Below are 22,455 nucleotides of genomic sequence, written 5' to 3'. Positions count from 1 at the left end.
TAACAATAATGATATTGCAAACAATATTTTCATGGCCAGGCACACTGTGACTTAAGATGTAAAAGTTCTGCTACTTTATCTTATGTGAGATTTTTATTCCTTTATTAGTTTTTGTTCTGCAGCTGAAATGTAATCTTTGCAGCTTCAACATAAACAAAAGAATATATGTCTGAAAATATTGTACCGTTATAATCCCTATTCTGAGACTATATAGAAAATCATTCCAGTGAAGCTGCAAAAGAACTTCCCATGGAACTACATGCTATGATCGTAAGTTATTTGTCATAAAACATTATGGGCTTTATCATACAATTATTTATTTCAATGATACGGCACTCTATTATCATGTGGATCAAAATGTCGTAATGAACATAAGCCTGCTTTGAATTTCTAATGTGTACGAAACTTTGTAACATATACCGGTTGTAGACATTTTTGAATGCAGTTTATCATCTTTTTTGATTTAACCTACAAAATATCAGTTAACTGCAACACAAGCAAATTAATGGTTCTCCAATAAAGTTACCAATTACCTGCTAATTAAAGAGGTTCACCATTTTTAAAATAGTGGTCTTAGACTATCCGTATTATTATACCAAATAACTGGTATTTTGTAGTGCCCTTTCCTGTACCCACCCAAAAAACAACAGCTGTTCAACTCTATCTACAAGCAGGTTGCATGCTACAAGAAGGACTTTCAATCATAAAGTACAGCATTATTATGCAAATATTATCAAGGTTTTGTTAACCAAATGGAAAATTGCAGTTAAATAAGATGCATTACTTTTGAAAAAAATTCATTTTATGAATGAGGAAAAATAAATAATAACGACCTAATGTAATGGAACTTTAAAATCTTCAAGTAGTAATTATACTTTATGACAGTGTATACAATGATGAGCAATGTTTAGCCTAGGAAAATTATGTTTATTTGGTACAAGAACTAAGCCCAGTTACCGTATGTCAATGTAACTTTAAAAATGTATAACTTTCTTTTTGGTACATAACATATGTCTACATTTTGATAATTTGGGTTAAGTCATCTAGTTCAAAGTATTCAAATAAGATCACTGATAAAAAATAATGGGAAAAACTGTATTCAAAACATATTTAGATAAAGTCTAACATTTGTGGAAAGCATAATGGAACTAGTTTTAAAGTAGAAGAAAAAGAAAAGCAGGAATAAAGTTTCCACAACCATGGACTCATGTATATGAAAGTTGTCTGTCAGGCATAAATCAGTTGAAATCTTAAAACAATTAATTTGGTAAATCCAATGTTACATATTTTAATCAACTGTGCAATTAAAATATTTCCATGGCTTGGGCATAAAAAACGTATACAATGGACACAGACACTGCCCTATCCACTTATCCTAATCAACAAACAAAACAGTGCACCTTTCTTTCCTTCGTAAATACTTTCTCTTAGCTGAGAGAGAGAGTCATATTCTAAAAATAAATGTTTTTTCTTAGTCTTACCAAGAAATCGTCTCTGTTCTCTAATCTTGCTGAGAGGACAACTATGGTTGGAAAGCCTGTACAAGCTTCATTGAGTTCCATACAATTGGAGATGATAACATGTTTATCATGGTAGTTGTTTGCAAGCTGTTTTTCATTTCTGACGAGAGCCTTGACTGTTCTTTCAAACATCTCCCCCAACAGCAAAATTTTCGGACCTGCCTTTAAACTGTTAATTTGTTCTTCCAATTCCAAATGATTAATGGGTGGCTCTGTATAAAAGTTGAAGGAACTGACATATTAAAATAAAATCTATGTAAAAAAAAAAATGCTGAATAGTTTCTCGTTTCTTAAACATTGCAATAAATAAAGTGGTCATCATGACAAATATACTACAACTTTAATAACTTTCCAGAAAAAAGAACGGATTTAAACAAATTTCAATATTTAATCTGCAAAATACTATTTTGTAAATCAATTCTGATTTGATCATATCGACAGAAATTATAGGCCTCATTTCATAAAGCGTGAACAAAAAATATTAAGCTTTATTGGTAAATTGTATTAATTTCATAATGCAGTTAGAAGTATAATTTTGATATAAATTCACATATAACATAGGACGATGTTTTCTCAAATATTCTCTTTTGTACTAGTCTTGCTTTTACCTTTAACATAACATTCCTTTAACTAAACATTTCAAACTTCCTGATATACCTTTTCGAATGATTGATACATTGTACAGTATCTTTTCTTATGAAAAAGAATGTTTTCCTACTAAGCGGATTTCAAAACCAAATCCTTCACACGACCTTTTATCAATGAAATGCAAAAAACATACTACAACAAAATTCCACTTATTCTAGCATTAATTAAAATAAAATCCAAACCTTAACAATGCCTAATGTCTAAAATTAAAAAACTATCCCAAATAATACCAGTATAAATTTTCTAGAAACTAAATTTTATTAACTGTTACTAGCATAAGATTATGAGTATATTCTGTCAATGGATTAGATTACCTTTCATCGGAACCGAATAAGTAGCCATGGATCTTTCATATCTGTTAGACAAGCTTCTCAAATGCTGAAGAAAAGCACTGACCCTTGGGAAACCATTCCATGACAGCTCAAATAGATGTCCATCATCACTCTGCTGGTGTATTACATCAGATACTGTAATAGATAAGTTTTGAAATAAAGTTTTCTGTAGCTTTCATATTCAGGGTTTCTAAAACTTTCTATATCTGTCATCTTAAGCCAAATATATCATAATAAAAATCATTATGATAAATATACTACACTGCATCAATGACTGCATGACCTCTATATATTTCCCATACCTTAACCTAAATCAAAGGAGAGAATTGGGTATGGAATCAAATGTACCTTTTGTTGATATCTAGCATTTCTCAAACTGTTAACAGCATTATGTTAGAGTCAGAGGTGAAAGTTTATCTTAAATTGCTACTTAAAACAATTAAACCAAGACTCAATGCATGTTCACAATGCATATGCTGATGCTGATGTATAATTACATAGGCTTGCTGAAAGTTTATGATAATATAAAAGTACATTACATTTTGAGTCACACAGAGAAACACGAGAAATTTTTGGGTACAATAAAACATTTTAAGGAAGTAAAACATATCAAAAGACCAAACAATCTATCGTATAAAGGTCACAGTGGCATAATCAATACAATATCAACACTGGCAGCAACTTTCATATAACAATGTGGTGTTGATAGAAGCTAGTATTTTCATCACATCAACACAACATACAAATTATGTCAGAATTGTGGAAACTGTAATCACCAGTCAAACCACTCGCAGTGTCTGGCTCAAGGTGTGACTTGCAGAGAGAGTGGCAAACTCAATCATTTTGCAAAGGTGTGCAGATCCAAAACTGTGCATAATATATCAAACAGTGACCAGGGATTTGATTATAATGGAAGTTTTAACAGTGCACAAATACACATAATGATGAGAATTTTTACATAGATACAGTACGGCATTCTTCTCTCTCATCTCCAGACTGTGCATTTGTCCAATTAAATATTGGCCCTTCCCAAACCCCATATAAATTTGAGATAGATTCCAGGTCACAAGTAAACGTTCTTCACTAGCATCGTATAACACACTCAATATTAAAGCCCCCTTAATACCCCCAGACAGTGAGCATATATGATTCACAGGGGATTTGATTTCAGTAGTGGACAAGATAATGCTTTCCTGCTCTCAAAACAGCAACACATTTTGAATGCTGAAGTTAAGTCAGGTCACAGCTCTCATTAGCCTTCAAACTTTACCTGACTTATAATAAGTCCAGATGAACTAGGCTACTGATAATGAGTCTGGCTTAGATAAATCAACTGTTACAAGTTTGTACAGTGAACTATTTCATAGAATAGGCCTATTTCCTGGTGAGTGCAAGCTTCATTTTTAACCCGATGCAATACAAATAGTAAACCTTCTGTGAAGGGTACCTGAAGCACTAATTTAAGATTTGTATTTTTTCTACAACATTTGAAATTGGTTATTATGGATATCTGGGGAATACTGGTCTCGTGAGATAATGAAAATGTAGTTGTGCACTTGTGTGACTAGCAATGCAAATGGTGAGTACCAGGTCACATTTCATCAATGTTTTGTCTTGTCTATAAGCAGATTAAAGACATAACAATTGGAAGACTTGCAATTTTTGAGAGTATAATTTCCCTACTGATTTCATCCATGTATGACTACATGTATGACTAAATACAGCAAAATTTAAGTTTGCTAGGCCATCTGAAAGCAGTTATGCTGTGCCAATCAATCAATCTTTGATTTATGACATGTTTGACCTTTTGGTCATATACGCTGAGTGCCACCATGTTGGGTTCTATTGCAAAGCTTGACTGGTTTTCATGCCCATAATGTAAGAAAGGATAACAATATTCAGCTGTGTGTGAAATATCCAGCCTACTAAATGAATCTAATCCACTGGAAATTTGGATTGTCTATGTATGTTTATTGTAAGCGCCCAAATGATGCGAATAACGACCTTCAAATATTCTGGTCAGAACTCAATAAATTTGACTCACAATCAGTTCAGTTCCATCTCAATTATGTTCCTGCTGTGACTTGGTAGCAGAAAATTCCATAACTTTTCACATTTGGGGAAAAAATGTATAATTTCATCAAACATTTTATGAGTTTCTAGTAGCATGGGAACCCCATAATTATCCCACCACACTTAAAAAAAACTTTGGAGATGTATTTGTTTATAGATATTTTATATGGCATTAACTCTAGCAATATTTTGGACACTTTTTAGGTTTACATCCTGTTCTTATGATGGACTGTCCACCTATCTTCTCATGGAAATATACTGAGGCTACCCACATACCTCGCCACCCCAGTCTTATTATAGGAGAAATTCTGTTGACTGGCCACTGGCCTCATGATGAGAAAAATGTTGTAGGCTGACTCCATGATCTCTGGTCTAATCAAAAGAAAAATACTGCAGTCTGGCCCACAGGTCTTATTATAAGAGAAATACAATAGGTTGGCCCCATAATTTTAAAATAGGAGAAATACAGTATGTTATGCCTGGTCTAATCATGGGAGAAATACTGTTGTTGTTGTTGTTGTTGTCGTGGGGTTTAATGCCATTATTCAGCACATGATAGGCTATACATGGCAGCCAGTATTAATGGTGGAGGAAGAACCCGGGAAAACTCAGAAAGAACCACCGACCCATGAGAAGCTACTGGCAAGCTTTCTCACATACCCACATTGGCTGAATTTGAGACTTGAACTGGCGCAGACAGAGGTGAGATGGCAGTGATCAATAACTGACAGCGCTTTGGACCACTCGGCCACTCGGGGCCCCGAGAAATACTGTAAATTAGCCCCTTATTTTATCATGGGAAAAGTGTCATAAATGGGTCCCCTGGTTTTATGATGGGAGAAATACTGACAGCTGTACCCTTAATCTTTTTATAAAAGAAATGCTGCTTGCTAGCCCCTGGACTAATGTGGGAAGAAATACTGTTGACTTTGTTTGAGGATGGTTTTCAGTTCATCTACAGAATGATCCAAGTTCATGCAACAATTATGAATGGTGTTTCAAAATAATTTGTAACAACTATAGTGAGTTTTGTTTTGATGAATGCCAATAAATTATACCTCTGTCAGTTTTTATCCTTTTTATCTAAAACTACTGACTTTGAATTTAATATAGAATTTGAGTTTGAGAAAATATACTGTCAGATGGCCTCCTGGTCTTATCATATGAGAAACACCATATTCCGGTTCAATGGTCTAATGATGTTAAAAGTAACACAGTAATCATGTGTTCTGGCAATTACATAACATCTTTGGACATTATCAGATGATAGACTGGTTAATCTATTTGTTACAATGATTTTAAGAATATACTGATTCTATCTGAGAACATTGGGGCACAATCAATTTTTAAAACAGTAATATTCAACAGTACATTTTTTATGATAGTGTACTCGCCAGCAATCCTGAAATTTTCCTGAAATCAGCTGGTGATGCAGAATTAGTAAATTATAGTCATGTAGTGTATATATGATAAGTACAATATAGGGAGGTGTACTATACATAAAAATTACTGAAAACTTTGAAATACCACAATATTGTAGGAAGCTACTTTGAGTCCATTAATACCACAGCCTGGTTGTTCAGACAGATGTATTTAAATCAAATAAATATATTAACTTTCTAATATCATTTTTTGATTCTTATTTATGAAATTTAGCGAAAGCTTTATAGGGCAAAATGTATATATGCTCAAGGTATTTTGAATTATGCATTTTTAAGGATAACCATTACTTGATGGGGGATTCACAGGGGTCTCATTATTACCTCTTTATGTTTTCTTCACTCAAAGACCCCAACTTATTATGCCAAAATTGGCTTAAAATTCAGCTAGATAGCTATCATTGTGAAACAAACATTGTTAGTATTGATAATAATTTTGATAGATCTTCTTAGATTGTGTCCATAAACATAAGTTCTAAAATTATTATAGTTGAGCAATCTCCAAAGAATGACAAGGCATTTGCATATTATTTTCCCCAAACATTTGTTGTGTCCGCAATCAGACAGTATCCTAAAACATACTGTAAATAGGGTATGTCACAAATTTAAAATGACCTTTATGCCTGGCATGGCTCAAAAGTCGACACTAGACAGTAATGGATACATGTGATAATGCACAAAGGCAAACATTGTAAACACTGAAAATATGAAATATATATATATATATATACACACACACACACACATAGATACCTGTGTGTTTATACTTATACTTGGTCTTTTGAAGCTCCTCTCGAAGAATCCACAATGTTCCATCAGCAGCCTTTCTGACCCGGTTATCTGAGGAATTTTCTTTGATTTTTATCAGCAAGTCAATAAGTTCAGTATCATCCAGGATCTTACTGTGGTTTTCTTTTTCAAAAGCCAGAACCTGAATGGCTCCAACTGCCTCTGTTATAAAAGAAAATAACATTATCCATCCATCCATGCAACTTTACTAGCAAACAAGTTTCACTAGTTAACATACATGTACATGTACAGTTTAATTCATTAGTGTATGTTCTTTACCTTCCATGGACGGACATATAACAAGGATGTGCCATGTATGAATTATGTACTTCATTATAAATAATCTTACTATAAAGTGACACATGGTTTTAATTGTTATTTTCTTCTGGTTTATATTAACCTAAGTCATATCTGTATTTATGGAACTTTATAAGATTGACAATAATTCTACATCCACTTAAATTTCCACATTTATCTCCATGTCCACATTTTCCCCAAGTCCAAAGGCATGTGTACATTAGTAGCACAAATCATTTATTAGACTGGCACATGTTTACATTTGGCCAAATATATAGACATATGTACATTAATAGCTACATTAATAGCATAAATCATGTCTTAGACTGGTACATGTTCACATTTTCCCAAATATATAAGCATATGTACATTATCTGAGTTTTATAACACCAATCATTTATTAGACTGATCACTTTAAAAAGATATTAAGTCACACTAGTCACATCTAATGATGGCAAATTAATGTGGGACATTAAAACTTCATTTGCCAAATTCTTTTAGCATGAAATATTTTAGTCATATAATTTGAAAGTGCTATTTCTGGATATTTGCTTGATGAAGTGATAATTTACTTGCTCTGGGAAAAATAGCATTATTGCAAAGACATTATATATATATATATATATATATATATATATATATATATATATATATATAATCAAGATTTAAGCTTCAGACAAAAAAGGTAAACGCCTGAACATAATGACAAGTATAAACTGTATCCAGGGTGGTAACTCAAACTTCAAAGTGTCTCCCCAAGGCAACAGACAGGGTCCATTTTAGAACTTTAAACTATGAATTAGAAATATCCACCACCTCCATATCTGGGGACAACAAATTGAGGGGTGTCTAAATATAGGGGAGATTTAATTAAGTAAATAATGTTCGAGTCTGCCAGCATGTTACATAGTTCACTTACTGGGTTTCATATTTTAACAAATTAATTCAAGTCCTGCTATGGTGTGCCACTGAGGAACCCCTCCATGTTATGTTTTATGGCACAACCATGAGAAATGGATACATCAGTATTATTTATGGTGTGTTCTACAGATATTATGATCTTCTGAGAGGGTGACAAGTGTAAGTAGGATGCTCCAATACCTGCATGATAAAAGGGTGACTGGAGAGGTGGCTTTCACCAGGCACCTAATAAGAACTATACATACGTGCAGACTGTGTAATAACCATAAAGATTCCAAAAATCATATTATTTTGTGATGTATCCAAACTAATACAGCTAGATATAGAATCACAAATAAGATTACAGATAAATACAGGCACGTGGAATCTAAACAATTACTATATACAAATGGCATCATAGAAAAGAAGAAAATATACTCTGAACTAACACACTTTATTAACGAAATTATGAAAACCTTTAAAAATGACAAGTATACATCAAAATTAATTCAAAGAAATAAAAGGGAATGGATGGAGAAAAAAAGAGGAAAAAGAAAAAACATTTTTTTTTGGTATTTTGTTACATTGTAAATAATATTCTTGTATGAAAATTAGAACGGAATGCAGACAGGGTGCAAAGTATTAACTCTTTTAAAGAGTTTATCTCAAGGGAGCCTGACAAACCCTGCCTGTACTTATGCATATACTTTTAAAATACATTCTGAACAAAGCTTAATAATAAAATCATTTTATACCATAGATAAACAGAAACAGACACGATGCGAGAGATACTAACTCTCCTATAGAGTTTATTCTAAACAAGCTTCTCTGCATCATCTTTGTAACTGTAATTTTGGAATTATATTCTTACATCCAAAGATTTGATAAACAGCTATAATAAATACTGAATTTAATACTAATAAAATAACATACTAATAAAAACACTGAATACCTTGTAGAAACTAATACAAACAATAACATCGATAGGTATAAATAGAACAAAAACAGTGGGACCAGGGCTGGCCTTACTGATTAAGGAGCATATGATGGAACGATGCCTAAGCTACGTGGCTCACGCGAGGTAGCACAGATCATATCGAATCTCCTCAAAGGTAAGGTCAAATTATAGAACATTAGAAAAAATAAAACAGGGGTACAATCTACTAAAACGAGGAGGTATAAAATGCACAACATACACGCACTCAGGAATAAAAATATTTTTATCTTTTCTCTTTCTCTGCTTAATTATTTTATTCTCAAACTTATACTTTCCTCTTCTATTCTACGCACATCACTTTCACCTTAGATAAGGACTCAAAGCATGGAAAATGAAGGTAATGGCCTCTGCACAGAAGTGGGTAAACAAAAGACTAGAGGTTCATGCCTCCGCCACATGCTAATACCAACCTCCCTACCTGAAATTAATTTTTTTTTCTTACATAGGAACTATCATAACTAAAGACAACTCTAAAATTAAAAGTGATTATAGAGCCAGTCCATACAGAAAATGGATAGCATACAGTACATATAGCAAACAGTACATATAGCATACACTGGACAACATAGATCCCTGGCAAGGATCACTAGGGTAATTAAAGCTCCGTAACCAGCCTGGGTTAAGGAGCTATATAAACACTAGAATAGGACAGTGTATAAGCACTAAGAAAAAATTAATAAATTTCTGTCAAAATTCTATTTGAATAAACAAGCACCACATATACTACGGAAACATCAAAACACATAAAATCATTCATCTTTCAGTACTAGGTGGTCCTCTCTGTGATGGAGACTGAGAGGGTCCACACCAATAATCAGGGTCTATGTTGCTTTACTACTGATAACAGCAAATCTGGGTCAATGCAGTCATATTTGACATATATTTCAGGATATAAGCTAAGTACAGAATTTGGCCAAAAATATTCATAAATGTCATTGAATCTGATATTTTGTACTTTAGACCTTTGATCCCAAACATGGCAAAGCCAGACAAATTATACTAAGCATCTGATTATATAACATCATATTTTATGTATTCCTTCAAGTGGTTTAGGAGATGAGGTAATGGACAGATGGATAGAATCACAATATACTGTCCTTCATTCTAAAGTACACAGGCAATAGGGACTTGCTGCAACTGCTAACATCATTACAGATCAATTGATTTTACCTCTTTGCTCTTCCACATTTCCATCTTCGGCCAGTATAAATAGGTGAGGCAGAAAACCCATCTGAACAAGAAGTTTTTTGTTTGCATAATTTCTGGCCAGGCAGCGCACAGCTGGAAAATAAAGACCAAATAAATAACTGCATTTTTTACATGCATCTATCTACATATGGGGGGTAATTTTAATAGAATAATAAGCCAGATAAATATTTTTAAATAATGTCTGCATTTTTTAACCTTAAAAACTGTGTCTGCAGTCATTGCATTTAAGATATAACTGGTTGTATACCTAGTTAAGAAGGCCTAATTTGAAATGGACTGTTAGGCATTGTACTCAACATGGTGGTTGACCTTACTAACTCCAGATTGAGGTATCATCCCAAGGTGTGCCCCAGAGCAAGGCACTTTACTCCAACTGCTCCAGCTTAAAATAACCTTTCATGTGCTGATGTGTTTTTAAACACTGAATAAATTAAACAGGGTTTTACGAATCATGTGCCTTAAGTCAATGTAGAGGCAACAACAATGGGTCTGTGTAATCATTATTATTCTGATTCAAGTAGCCCTGTGGGCAACTACATGTCTGTAAATAATATAATGGCTTATTCAATTTTATTTTCAAAAACATCACTTAAAAATAAATTAATATTTCCAATTGGTAAGAAATAAATTTTATTTAATTTATGACAGGGAAAAAATAAAGTCTTTAAGCATAGTTTAATATGAAAATATATTTACTAGGCAACTAAATTAAAGCTTATGGGGAATCCTGTCACACTGGGTCTGATTTATGAATGCCAGTGCATTTATTCATACTAATTTTGAAATTTCATTATTAAAAATATTCTCATCAAAATTTTTAAAATACATGATGTTCAAAAGAATATTTTTTAATGTAGGTAAATAATAAATACAAATACATGTACATGGTTGTGTCAGTCTCAAGTCTCATGATTTTAAATGCTCAGATAAAAATGCAACATGGGATAATGTGGGTACACAGCTACATGTGGTAAGCATACATACTGGTATATACATGTGGTAAGCATACATACTGGTATATACATGTGGTAAGCATACATACTGGTATATACATGTGGTAAGCATACATACTGGTATATACATGTGGTAAGCATACATACTGGTATATACATGTGGTAAGCATACATACTGGTATATACATGTGGTAAGCATACATACTGGTATATACATGTGGTAACCAGACATACTGGTATATACATGTGGTAAGCATACATACTGGTATATACAGTGAAACCCTTCAAAACTATGTCCTAAGTAAACCCCAAAATCCCTCTAGATCAAAATTGGCGAGACACATGTTCCCTTCCTTAAAATCATCCTTTATCTTAGTAACTTCAAACCATTCGACTGCACATACCAAAACAATATTTGGTCCCAATTTCAATTTTACCCGTAAACAAAAAACAAAGTCACTTCAAACTTGGGAATGTATTTAGCTGCTATACCCGACTATTTAATCAGCTTCACTGTAAACCAATAAATAAGTGTGTGGTCAGTTGTTTTATTTGTTTAGGTGGTTATCAATGTCTAAGGGATGAATAATCTCAGTATTATATAGCCTGGAATGAGCAAATATTAAAATGTTAAAGTAATGGATGGAATAAATGGACATCTGGCAAAGAACAGAACAACATGAGCCCATATACAAAATATAGCAAGTTACTTAATTAGATGAGCATAATAGAACCGAACAAGACCAATTGTAGGATGCACCTCTATCAGAAATAAATTAATTCAAAATGCAATTAACAGTTCTATTTACTTAAACATGACAGATTTTATTAAGAATCAAGTGAGCGTGTCAAACTTAATTGTTGGCATGTCTGCATAACCTGATCCGGTTGCTGGCCACTCTCCAGACTCAACACAGCTTGTTTGTTCAATTTGATTTGTAGTGCAATACTCTGTTCCCTCTGGTTGTTACTCTTCATTCCTGCATATTTTTTTTAATCAGACATGAATCCTTACCATCTGATGAGGAATCTCTACTACCCGACATACCAACATTGAAGATATTTTACTCTGCTTTGAGATTTGCTCTCTTCCCACTTTAGCAGAGCCTTCTCTTTTACACTGGTCAAGTGTCTCTCATGGGTTTCCAACAACCCGTCAGTTGGATAGCTTTTATGAGGGCTTTATACCTACTACCCTCAAAGCCAAGACATTGCCTTCCACAAAAAATTTGACTAGTTTTGCAGTATAAGACATTTTATAAAACACAAAACTTTGCCTGAGAAACCCACCCTTGATGATTAACTTGTCCAACTGAAACTTTATCTAACTGCCATTATTAATACTTGCCCTACAGGGTTAGGAAAATTTTACATTTTCTCCCGCTCCATCAATATATTGATCTCTGCAAAGTTTCTACTTATATTAAATATTTCAACAACTAAGAACACTTTCTGCTACATTCAACCTTGGCATCTCGATAAGCAGAACCCGCTACTCACTTCCTAGTCCAGTTTCACCCCGTTAATAATCAATAATGTCCCTAACAAATGTATTCCAATACTAGCATCCATAAACATGCCATGGATACCAAGTCCAAAATCACAAACATCAACTTAAAACAGATCTGTATTTCCATTACAATGACATTTGCTAATTCCACTCTGATATGTGCTGCAATGACATGTGCAAAATTTATTCTGTTACTCTGTCTTCATAAATATTTTTATATTTTAATGGTCATAATATAAAAATTATTATGGGTTACAGATTTATTTGTCTACAAATATGGTACTGCAGTTGGCTTTTCTTTGAGAAAATGTCCCAGGGGCATTAGATGTTCAAACAATGCCTGACACATGCACTGAAACAGATCAGGGTTGCCATTAGGTCTATCATAAGTCTTTGCACCATTAAAAAAGAGCCAGTACTGGTAAATTTGTAATAACCAATTGGTTGTAGATAAAAAATTTAAGACAGATTATATTTATCTGCTAATTTATCTAATTTTGACTGATACTATTCATTTGCATAAATGGTCTATAATGTGACTGTGTGGCAAAACAATTTACATTATAAATTGTTATATTCATGCTTTTTAAAACAATGTACACAACAATCAGTGAATTTTAACAAAAATTGTATTTTCATGTCTGAATATGAAATAATTAACTATGGGCACAGGAATTTATACTGACTTTGATCAAACTCCAGTACACACAACTCTTTTTCTTGCTCTCTTTCTCTCTCCCATATACTTCTCTCCATTGCAATTGGAATAATCATAATGAGGAGAAGGCCTTGTAATCAATAACGAAAATGTAACATACTCCTTGCACATTCTTCTGCTGACCACCCCGAATGCCTGTGGTCAGGGCTTTTAATTGCCAAACCCAGCTTTTTTAACAGATATTCTATGACATCAGGCTTGTCCTGAAGAATCTCAGTACTCTCTTTCTCATCGATTATGTTTGCTAGAGTTGACAATGCTGTAAGATGGTAGATTTCGAACTGAGTATCAAGAAAAGAATTCAAAACAGGCACAATATCGAGACTGCGTAGGCGGGGAATGTTTTCCTCTACCAAGGATGTATTGTAACATATGGTTAAACACCATATCATGATCTTCTCATCATGTATCTGAAAAGATTAAAGTTTTCCATTTCAACTCATTCAAACTTTCAATGTTCATAAAATTAAAAAAACTGTGATTGTTCTTCTTAAAATAATAATAAATTAGGATTAGAAAGCTCTACATGTGAATTTAAAGATCAAACTACCAATGAAAAATTAACCAATATATGAAAAACAGTCTTTAGACTCAAAAGACAGGTTACACTTTTAATAAGACTTACTTATGGAAAAGGATTTTCAACATCTGTTCTGATAAGCCTTCCAGTACCAAAAAGTTTTATTCATATTGCTTGAGATAAAATTCAAGGCCTAATCGTCAGAAAAAGTTATAGAAAAAGCTCCAGGTTTATTGAGAGACTGTCTATAAACATTTAAGATTGTAAACCTTTCCAAATAAATGTAAAAACAAGATACAACAATATTAATAGAGAATGTAAAGATGTTAACATTCTATAAATGTATAGAAAGTAAAAGGTAAAAGTAACAAATATAAAATCCTTAGAACATTGGGTCAAACTTTTTATATCAATGGCATTCCTAACAAAATGTTCTTTCAGGTGATACATCATACAGTTTCTTATGCAGTGCATATCAAAATATTTCTTTTCTAAAGATGAAAGTTGGCATATTGGAGAAGAATGTATTCCACTGTCACAATGACACGGTATACACTATGGTTGAGGTACGCCCTCAAGTCAAATGCATGAGCCAGATATATATGTCCAAAATGTAATCATTACAGTACTATATCATCTCTACAACGGCCAAGTGATCTAAAGTGCACACCACCACAGATCACTGCCATCTCACCTGTCTTGGCCAATATGGATAAAAGAAAAATCTTCCAATGTGTCAGTGGTTCTTCCTGGGGTTTTCCTGGATTTTTTCTCCACCAGTTAAAGCGGCTGTCATGGATAGCCTATCATGTGCTGATAAATGGCATTAACTCAACAACAACAACAATAACAACATCTCTACAATTTGTTCTATACAAGAAATGCCAATCTCCAATAGTGGATTTTATGTTATGTTTGTTTTTTTTTGTCACATATTTTGTCAAGTATATGATGAACATGCTGATTTATACAATATCTGAAGTCAGTATATGGAATCTTCCATTTGGAAATGAGCTAGGTAGCTTTGGCTTCATAGTCCTTTCATGGTCTTTTATACCAATGTTTCTAAGCAGTCAGCAGTACAGAATACTTTTTATAGCTTGTATGAGAACATCTTGTTTCTGTAATGTCTGGGATATTAACAGCAAGTCAGATTTAAAAATTCTGTGATTTCTGAAATAGAAATTGAGGCTTTATAAAAAAAATGGCATGAAATGTTGCCATGGAGTATTGCAATGGCCTCTCCAAGTTTGTTTCCATCTTTCAAGCAATCACGATAGAGACAAATGGCTATCATAGGAGGTTCTGTTTTTATTGAATTTGCTCTGAAAAATTTGCATATTTGTTGAACGCATTTTTAATTCTAAAATGTTAATATTACTTGCGGAGGTTTTGATAAAGAATGGTGGTGATTTGGGAATAAAGAACATAAAGGTATAAGACAGATTCAAACTTAATTTATTATTTGATTCAAGTTGATTGTAAATAATCAAATATGGCATTTTTCCACAATAATTACGCTATTGTTTTGTCATAAACATGGTATACCTGAACATTCTTTGTAACATTACTATCTGTTCACAAAGCAGTAAACAAGAAAAGCTAGATTTGGAAAGACAAGAGTACATTAAAATAGTCCAAATTATGGGTGACATCTGTGTTAATCAATCAATAAGCAATGGAGTATTTCAGTTGAGATGCATCCAGTATGATATGTTCCTGGTTTTTCCACCTACCAAGACAAACTTCTGCAATCAGAGGTTACTTTCTACATCATCCACCATTTCTGTGCTAGAATACTGGGAAAATCTTCATTCACCTCAATCATTATGGAGGAGAATGGAATTATTCTAAGCATCTAATAATGAATACAATGTACAGGTTAAATGAAGAACTGATACATATATATTAATGTATTAACACTTTTTCCATAATGATACCCGTATCAATACAAGAGGTAAAGGATCAATACAAAATGATACTTATCCTATACAAGTTACTTTCATCTTCAGAAGTCATAAATATGATATGTTTCTCTTTTTATTATCTAATATGGTAATTCATCTGACAGAGTCATATTCAGCACTTGTACCCATTACGGTACTGTTATTAAATAAGAAAAACTATTATCAACGCTCACTTTATGTAAAATTAATACAAGGAAACTAACTGATATGGTTAAAAATCTGCCCCAATCCCCGTCATTTCCATGCTAATTTTTTTAAATTCTGTCAGCATGTTCAGCCACTGATAACATCTATTAGCATAAAGAAGTATTACCAGTTTGTTACCCATGTACGATTTAGGTACTGTATTGATCATTTAATAACTACTTTCATTCCAAGTTTATCTGTTGCTTCGTATCTCGTCTACTTGGATCAGATATGAAGGCCACGCTTTCAGTGTGGCATGCAGTGTAATGCTACATTCAGTTCTGGTTGGTGATTATTGTTTGTTAATGTAAAGGGTAAAAAAATGAAAACCACTGAGAAATGACTGTAGCTTATTCACCATGAGATAGACCAAAGTATTGGCACCCAAACTCAATCCAATTAAGCAAACTAGAAACCATCTGCAAAAATGGCTATTAAATGATCTGTAAAGTACTTAAATTGTACAACAGAAGCAAGTCTGGAATGTCTCATTTTACACTGATACATATAATCAGTGACTATGCAAGTTATTGACTTACTTAGCTGCTGATTACATGCATCATTATGGGATCAGACAAAAAGCACAGAAATGGCAAGGGAGTTGGAGTACAAATTAATCAAGTCACAGGTGGAGTCACCTTGTTAATTTGTAGAAGGAAGGCTGGGTGTCATCAATATTTTCCTTTTTAAATGACAGAAATGAGTGTCTGTGGCCACAGCAGTTGTTTTGCATCTGCTTGAAGTACATTCAGAGTTGTTCTACAAAAGATATTCCTTATACAAGTAAATTACACTATTTGTTTTGTTTCTTACAAATTAAAGTGATACACGTAGTGCTTTACTACACTAATGCCCTTCATTTCATTCTTCACAAATGCTCAGATGCAGGGACAACTTTCAAAATTAGCAAATTTTTCAAATTATAATTATGCATCTGTGTAAACTAAATGCAAATAAAATTTGTATTTTACCAGTAACATAAGCCAACAAGTTACCTTTGCCTCTCCTTGCTTATGTGCAGGAAGAACTGTAGTCAGGATTTTCTTTATAGTCTCCAGAAATTTTTTCTCACCTGCAATGTCATAAGTGACTTCAGGAGTATAGTTAGAATAGTTCATTAAAGTAAGTAAAGATAGTGTCATTACTTCGAACTGGTGAGTGTCTGTTTTTCCCTCCTCATTTCTGTAGCCCATCTTCAAACCTTTCATTATCACTTTACAGATAACACTAATAGATTTTGACTTTGAGAGCTGCTGCCCAGCTTCACATAGATAATTCTGAATGAGATCATACCGCAAAGGGCCTATTTCCTTAATGGAATCATATGTTTTAAAGAAAACACTAAGACTATTCAATAAAACTCTATTCCATTCTCCACTCTTTGTTTGAAGATGTCGAATCTGTTTGATTTCATAAATTGCTTCATTTAAATCTTTAAATATCTTCTCTTTCCTGGTCACAAGGTCCTCTTCTGTTGATTTCTCCTTTATACCACCACTCGTGTATCTCATACCAGGTTGTGACATTCCCTTACTTTTCATACTCGTTGATGCCCTTACTGATATCTTCTCTTTCCTGGTCTCAAGGAGGTCCCCTTCAGTTGATTTCGCCTTGCTACCAGCAATCATATATTTCATACCAGGCTGTGAAATTCTCTTATTTTCTCCTACTGATACAGAACTTCCCATGGCAATGATGGAAACCACGTCATCAAATTAAGGCAAAAACTGTATCTGTAAAAAAAGAGACACAAATTTTATATTAATTAATGCATTACCAAATAGCTATAATTATAACAGATGTATAAATCTTATGCTTAAAAAGAGGGTAAAAAGGAATTAAACAAATAGAAGGTTGATATTCCCAGACAACATCATATCTGCATTTTAAAATTATGTTGTTTTTTGTTTTTGTTGGTTTCAACAACACTGTTAACACATTATTGGCTATATCATCCCAAGAAAATGGGAGTTAAGTCCCTTTCCCTAGGACACACTGAAGCAACTTATCTGGGTTGGTCTGAGCAGGTATCAGTAACTAACCTTTAAATAACACAAGTGGTTACATCAACCATTAAAAATATGAAGAGGATGAAATTATGCACAGAAAAAATTTTGCGATGAAAAACACAAAAAGACATTGTCTATATGTCCCTTTTGACAAACACAAAAACAGGGAGTCCCAAGTGGCCAAGTGGTCTAAAGTGGCCACCATTATGAATCACTGCCATCTCATTTCTGTCTGCGTGGGTTCAAGTCTTGGTCTCAGCCAGTGTGTGTATATGAGAAACCTTGTCAGTAGCTTCTCATGGGTGGTAGTTCTTTCCAGGTCTTCCTGGGTTCTTTCTCCACCATTTATACTCGCTGCCATGTATAGCCTATTTTGTGCTGAAAAAGGCATTAAACCCTACTACAACAACAACAACAAACACAAAAATAAATGTGTGCAAGATCAGCTGACTGAAAGAGTCAAAGGTCACCAATCCAGAGGAGCTCAAACATGAAGCTTATCATTTGAAAACAGCTGACTGCTTCTACTAATGAGAAATGTGGTGTTTGACAACACTGGATTCACTACACTGGCAGACTGACTCTTATGTCTTTTCATCTCAACTTTCACAACATGACCTAATCTAATTATTAATTTGCCAATGTTGATATCTTCAGGTATCATTAGTCTCTTGTTCTTCTACCTGTCTACAGATAATGGAAAGTACTTATACTTAAATTAATTTTAATACAAGTAAAATAACTATTCAAGTTGTGGTATGCATTTCTGCAAGTGTTTGAGAAGGCAAAACAAGAGTGTGGATCAAATTACAAAAGAAACAGTTTTAACAAAATTACAAACTTATTGGCTAAGAATCTAAGATATATGAAAAGTTGCACAGTTTACAAGATGGTACATGTACTGCATACAGTTCTGATGATGTCACGATTATTGCTAAATGTGAATTGTAAACAAAATTTAGTACAACATGCTCAATGACTGAAAAAATGAATATGACATGTATCACGTTTATATCCATGTGCTTTTCTACATTGGATTATATGGTGTGTTGAGTAGGCACATAAAGAGTTGACATTTGTACAATTAGTTATGTACATGTTAGTGGTGATTTAGTGAAATTTTTCTGTATTTGTAATACCTAGTTACTTACGTTCTTTTGTGTATGACAGTCGAACATTGGATAAATTAGATTTTATCATTGAACAATGTAGTCATTTGCAAAGACATAATTGCTTTAGAAACTGGAATACTAGGAGGCAATTTAATGTGACTGTGGTCTATATATATAAACTGAAAATATTGGACCAAGGTCTTAGATTTCATTCATTTTGCCTTGAAACCATTATTATGATACCAAGAAAGTATTTAGAGATTTCAAATCAAGAGTCAGTAATTAATAAAGTTTAGACAACTAAACTACCAACTTTGGTACAAAGAATCATTCAGCATGTACAGAAAGACATGAGCATAGAATGTTAATATTAAAGACTCTTCATTTTGGAGAACATCATAATGTTTGTGAATAACATTATGTCATTATTAATTTTAACAAAATAAATGGAGAACTGTGTTATTGTCTTCTTCATAAAATGCTGCATATGGCCAATATAAGCATTCATGACTGACTAAAATCCATTTTATTTGCAAACAGTATTTGCAGAAAAACAGCTCATGTTCAATTTCTCCAAGTTATTCAGAACCCACTTCTTACCACTAAATTGATTATTCATAACTGTCAGTGGCATTTCATTTTCACAATATATAGACTCTATATTACAGTAACACTGTATCAAAGGCTGTGGACAAAAAGATATAGAATTGTTTTTATTATAAGTTATTTTTCCACACCCTCAGTGCTAAATGGCACATGATACTTTCCTGAAAGAAATGGAACATCACTATTACCATAATTTGCAGCCTTTCTTCACAATCAGAGTATCATCCCCCACGACCAGTATTGAATTGTGCATTGCCCATAGCCCTCAACCTTAAATGCATACAAAAAAATGACCTCTGGATACCTTCTAAATTATACCGCATGATTGACACTGTTATGTCACTAAGCACTTATTTACTAAACTAATCAAGGTTATCATTACAAAAAGACAACCAAGAAAACAAACAAATATAAAATGCCGTTATACATGCATCTTATGTTCTGCTATCTGAACAGGCAGACATGCGGTGACAGTATACTCCAATGCTTTATTTATCACAGGCTCTATACATGTATTATCATGGCAGACAGGATTTTCAATTAATTTTGGATGCACACAGTCTAGCTGTGGTTTACAGATTTAAAGCTGTAGCCAGTAAGGATGCAAATATCTTATAGCACAATTTCCTCTAAAAGGCAACATTTTTTATTAGTTTATGTTGAAAAAGAATGAAATCACTTTTTTATGAAGTGCGTGCAATTCCGTTGATCATCTGATATATAAAACTCAAGTCGAACTTGCTATACCTGCATTGGCTTTTTTTACGAAATATGTTCATTGTATCATCTGATGTTTGATGATTATAGTCCATATACTGACGGTGACATATATGTCCTAACAAGGTTAAACTTGCAATTTCATTCCATGGTAGCCAATATGGGCCAAACTTTACAACACTTTGGTTATGGTCATACTTCTGGTATGTAAAATAAGAATACAATAACAGTGAAACTTTCTCGAAATCACTAATATTTCAACAATAATAATAATATTAATAATAATTTTTTTTATACATTTATATTTCTTTTCCCACATTGCATTTATAATTCATATCAAGTTACATGTTTGTTTATAATTTGTAATATTGTTATTCATCGATTTCCACTTTAATTCCATTTGTGTGTTTGATTTGATGATTGGATTCTTTCGTCGTTTTGTGCAAATATTCTGCCAGTGCAAGCGTGGACAATCCATCTAATAGGTAAGTTGCAATTCGATAATAAGTGCGTGTAAGTTCGTGATATCGTATCTAAATAAATTAGGCGAGTACCACGATAATATTGAGTTGTTCCCCCTTTGTGCGTTAATCAGAGTCAGCCATCATATGCTGTTTTATTTACATTCATGAGCTTCGATTGGCAAAGCCTTTTTTATATATAGGAATATAAAGAGGGAAAGTCATAGAAGCTTTACAAATTATAAGTATGCAACAAATGCAAAACGGTTATAATATATACGGATAAGAACATCAAGAACGCAATAATACGGGATACTAAAATTTACCACTGTCACTTGGTCAGCATGCAATCAGCTACAATTTGCAAAAGCACACAGCATTAATTCGGAGTTGACACGTGATGACAATAAATGTGGATGATAACCTCCGATCTGTTTGCGCCGATCAACCTGGAGACGATGTAAACACAGGTATGGTAGCTGGTTGTTATGTAAGTAATACCATACGATAGCTGTAAATTTGTATGATTTGAGAACCAGTCTCTCAAGGGGCGATACTACTAAAATTAAAATTTACCTCCCTTAGAAAGGAATTTCGTAAAGCAGCAGAAAGTGAACCGACCTCATTTTATAAGCATTATTTTGGTAAATTAAGGTTTATACAAAAACGAAAATAATACGCTGATAACGTGAAACCGAAGCTTCTAACTTTCCGAGAGTATCCTTTGGGGGTTAGCTTCCTGTTACTTTTTTTTCGCGTCGTCGTTTTCGAAACGCATCTCTTGGCATCCGTCCGTCTACGAGAGATGATGGCATAGCTCCAAAGTACGCTTTTGCTTATCCTTCTTTTCAGCTCTCTTTTCAGCTTGCTTTATTCTTCTCTTTTCCTCTGCGTTTTGAACTCCCTGCCTGACAGCTAGACGCCAGCTGGAACGGTTTGTTTGCACAGCTCTCCCAGTCGTTGACATTGATGTTTGCTGTCTTCATATCCTTCTTGCAAACATCTTTGTAGCGCAGATGTGGTCGTCCAGTTGGTCGTGCACCTTCTGCTAACTCCCCATATAACAGGTCCTTGGGAATGCGACCTGGGTCCATTCTCTTGACATGGCCGAGCCAGCGAAGGCGCCTCTCGCTGAGTATGGAGAACATGCTGTTCATGTTGGCCCGTTCTAGAACCTCTGTGTTGGGTACTTTGTCCTGCCACTGGATGTGCAGAATGCGCCGCAGACATCTCAGGTGGAAGCTGTTGAGTTTCCTCTCGTGTCTTGCATAGGTGGTCCATGTTTCGCTGCTGTAGAGAAGTGAGCTGAGCACGCACGCTTGGTAGACACGCAGTTTGGTCTTCTCTGTGAGGTTGTGGTTGTTCCAGACCCTCTGGTTAAGTCTGGCCATCACTGCTGCTGCCTTGGCAATCCTGCCGCCCACCTCAGAATCAATGGAGAGTGAGCTGGAGATGTTAGACCCGAGGTATGTGAAGTTCTCGACAGCTTCCA

At 33.9% G+C, this 22,455-nt stretch overlaps 1 protein-coding gene across 1 annotated transcript; it reads right to left on the bottom strand.

Annotated features, from left to right (window-relative positions):
* Window positions 1-70: 70 nt before the first annotated feature.
* On the bottom strand, window positions 71-21,409 carry LOC149784051 (uncharacterized). The gene is made up of 8 exons (XM_089932939.1): window positions 21,290-21,409; window positions 17,054-17,791; window positions 13,486-13,795; window positions 10,166-10,276; window positions 6,766-6,963; window positions 2,483-2,635; window positions 1,482-1,732; window positions 71-142 (listed from the first exon to the last, which is right to left on the bottom strand). Exons 2-8 carry the CDS (start codon window positions 17,744-17,746, stop codon window positions 71-73), a joined length of 1,788 nt encoding a protein of 595 aa, XP_089789065.1. The 5' UTR covers window positions 17,747-17,791; window positions 21,290-21,409.
* Between the last annotated feature and the right edge of the window lie 1,046 nt (window positions 21,410-22,455).

The sequence above is a fragment of the Sinohyriopsis cumingii genome, chromosome 14 (assembly GCF_028554795.1).
Source record: "Sinohyriopsis cumingii isolate HCF-2022 chromosome 14, ASM2855479v2, whole genome shotgun sequence".
NCBI lineage: Eukaryota > Metazoa > Mollusca > Bivalvia > Unionida > Unionidae > Sinohyriopsis > Sinohyriopsis cumingii.
The sequence above is the reverse complement of the archived record's forward strand: the minus strand, read 5'-3'. Positions and strand labels throughout refer to the sequence as shown.

Excerpts from the sequence above, each read along its gene's own strand:
- LOC149784051 (XM_089932939.1), bottom strand. The coding sequence starts at position 17,746 with ATGGGAAGTTCTGTATCAGTAGGAGAAAATAAGAGAATTTCACAGCCT. Across the intron at positions 10,277-13,485 it reads AGCAGAAGAATGTGCAAGGA|CTGTGCGCTGCCTGGCCAGA; the intron begins GTATGTTACATT and ends TTTATTTTCCAG. Across the intron at positions 143-1,481 it reads AGAACAGAGACGATTTCTTG|CTGCAAAGATTACATTTCAG; the intron begins GTAAGACTAAGA and ends TTTATGTTGAAG.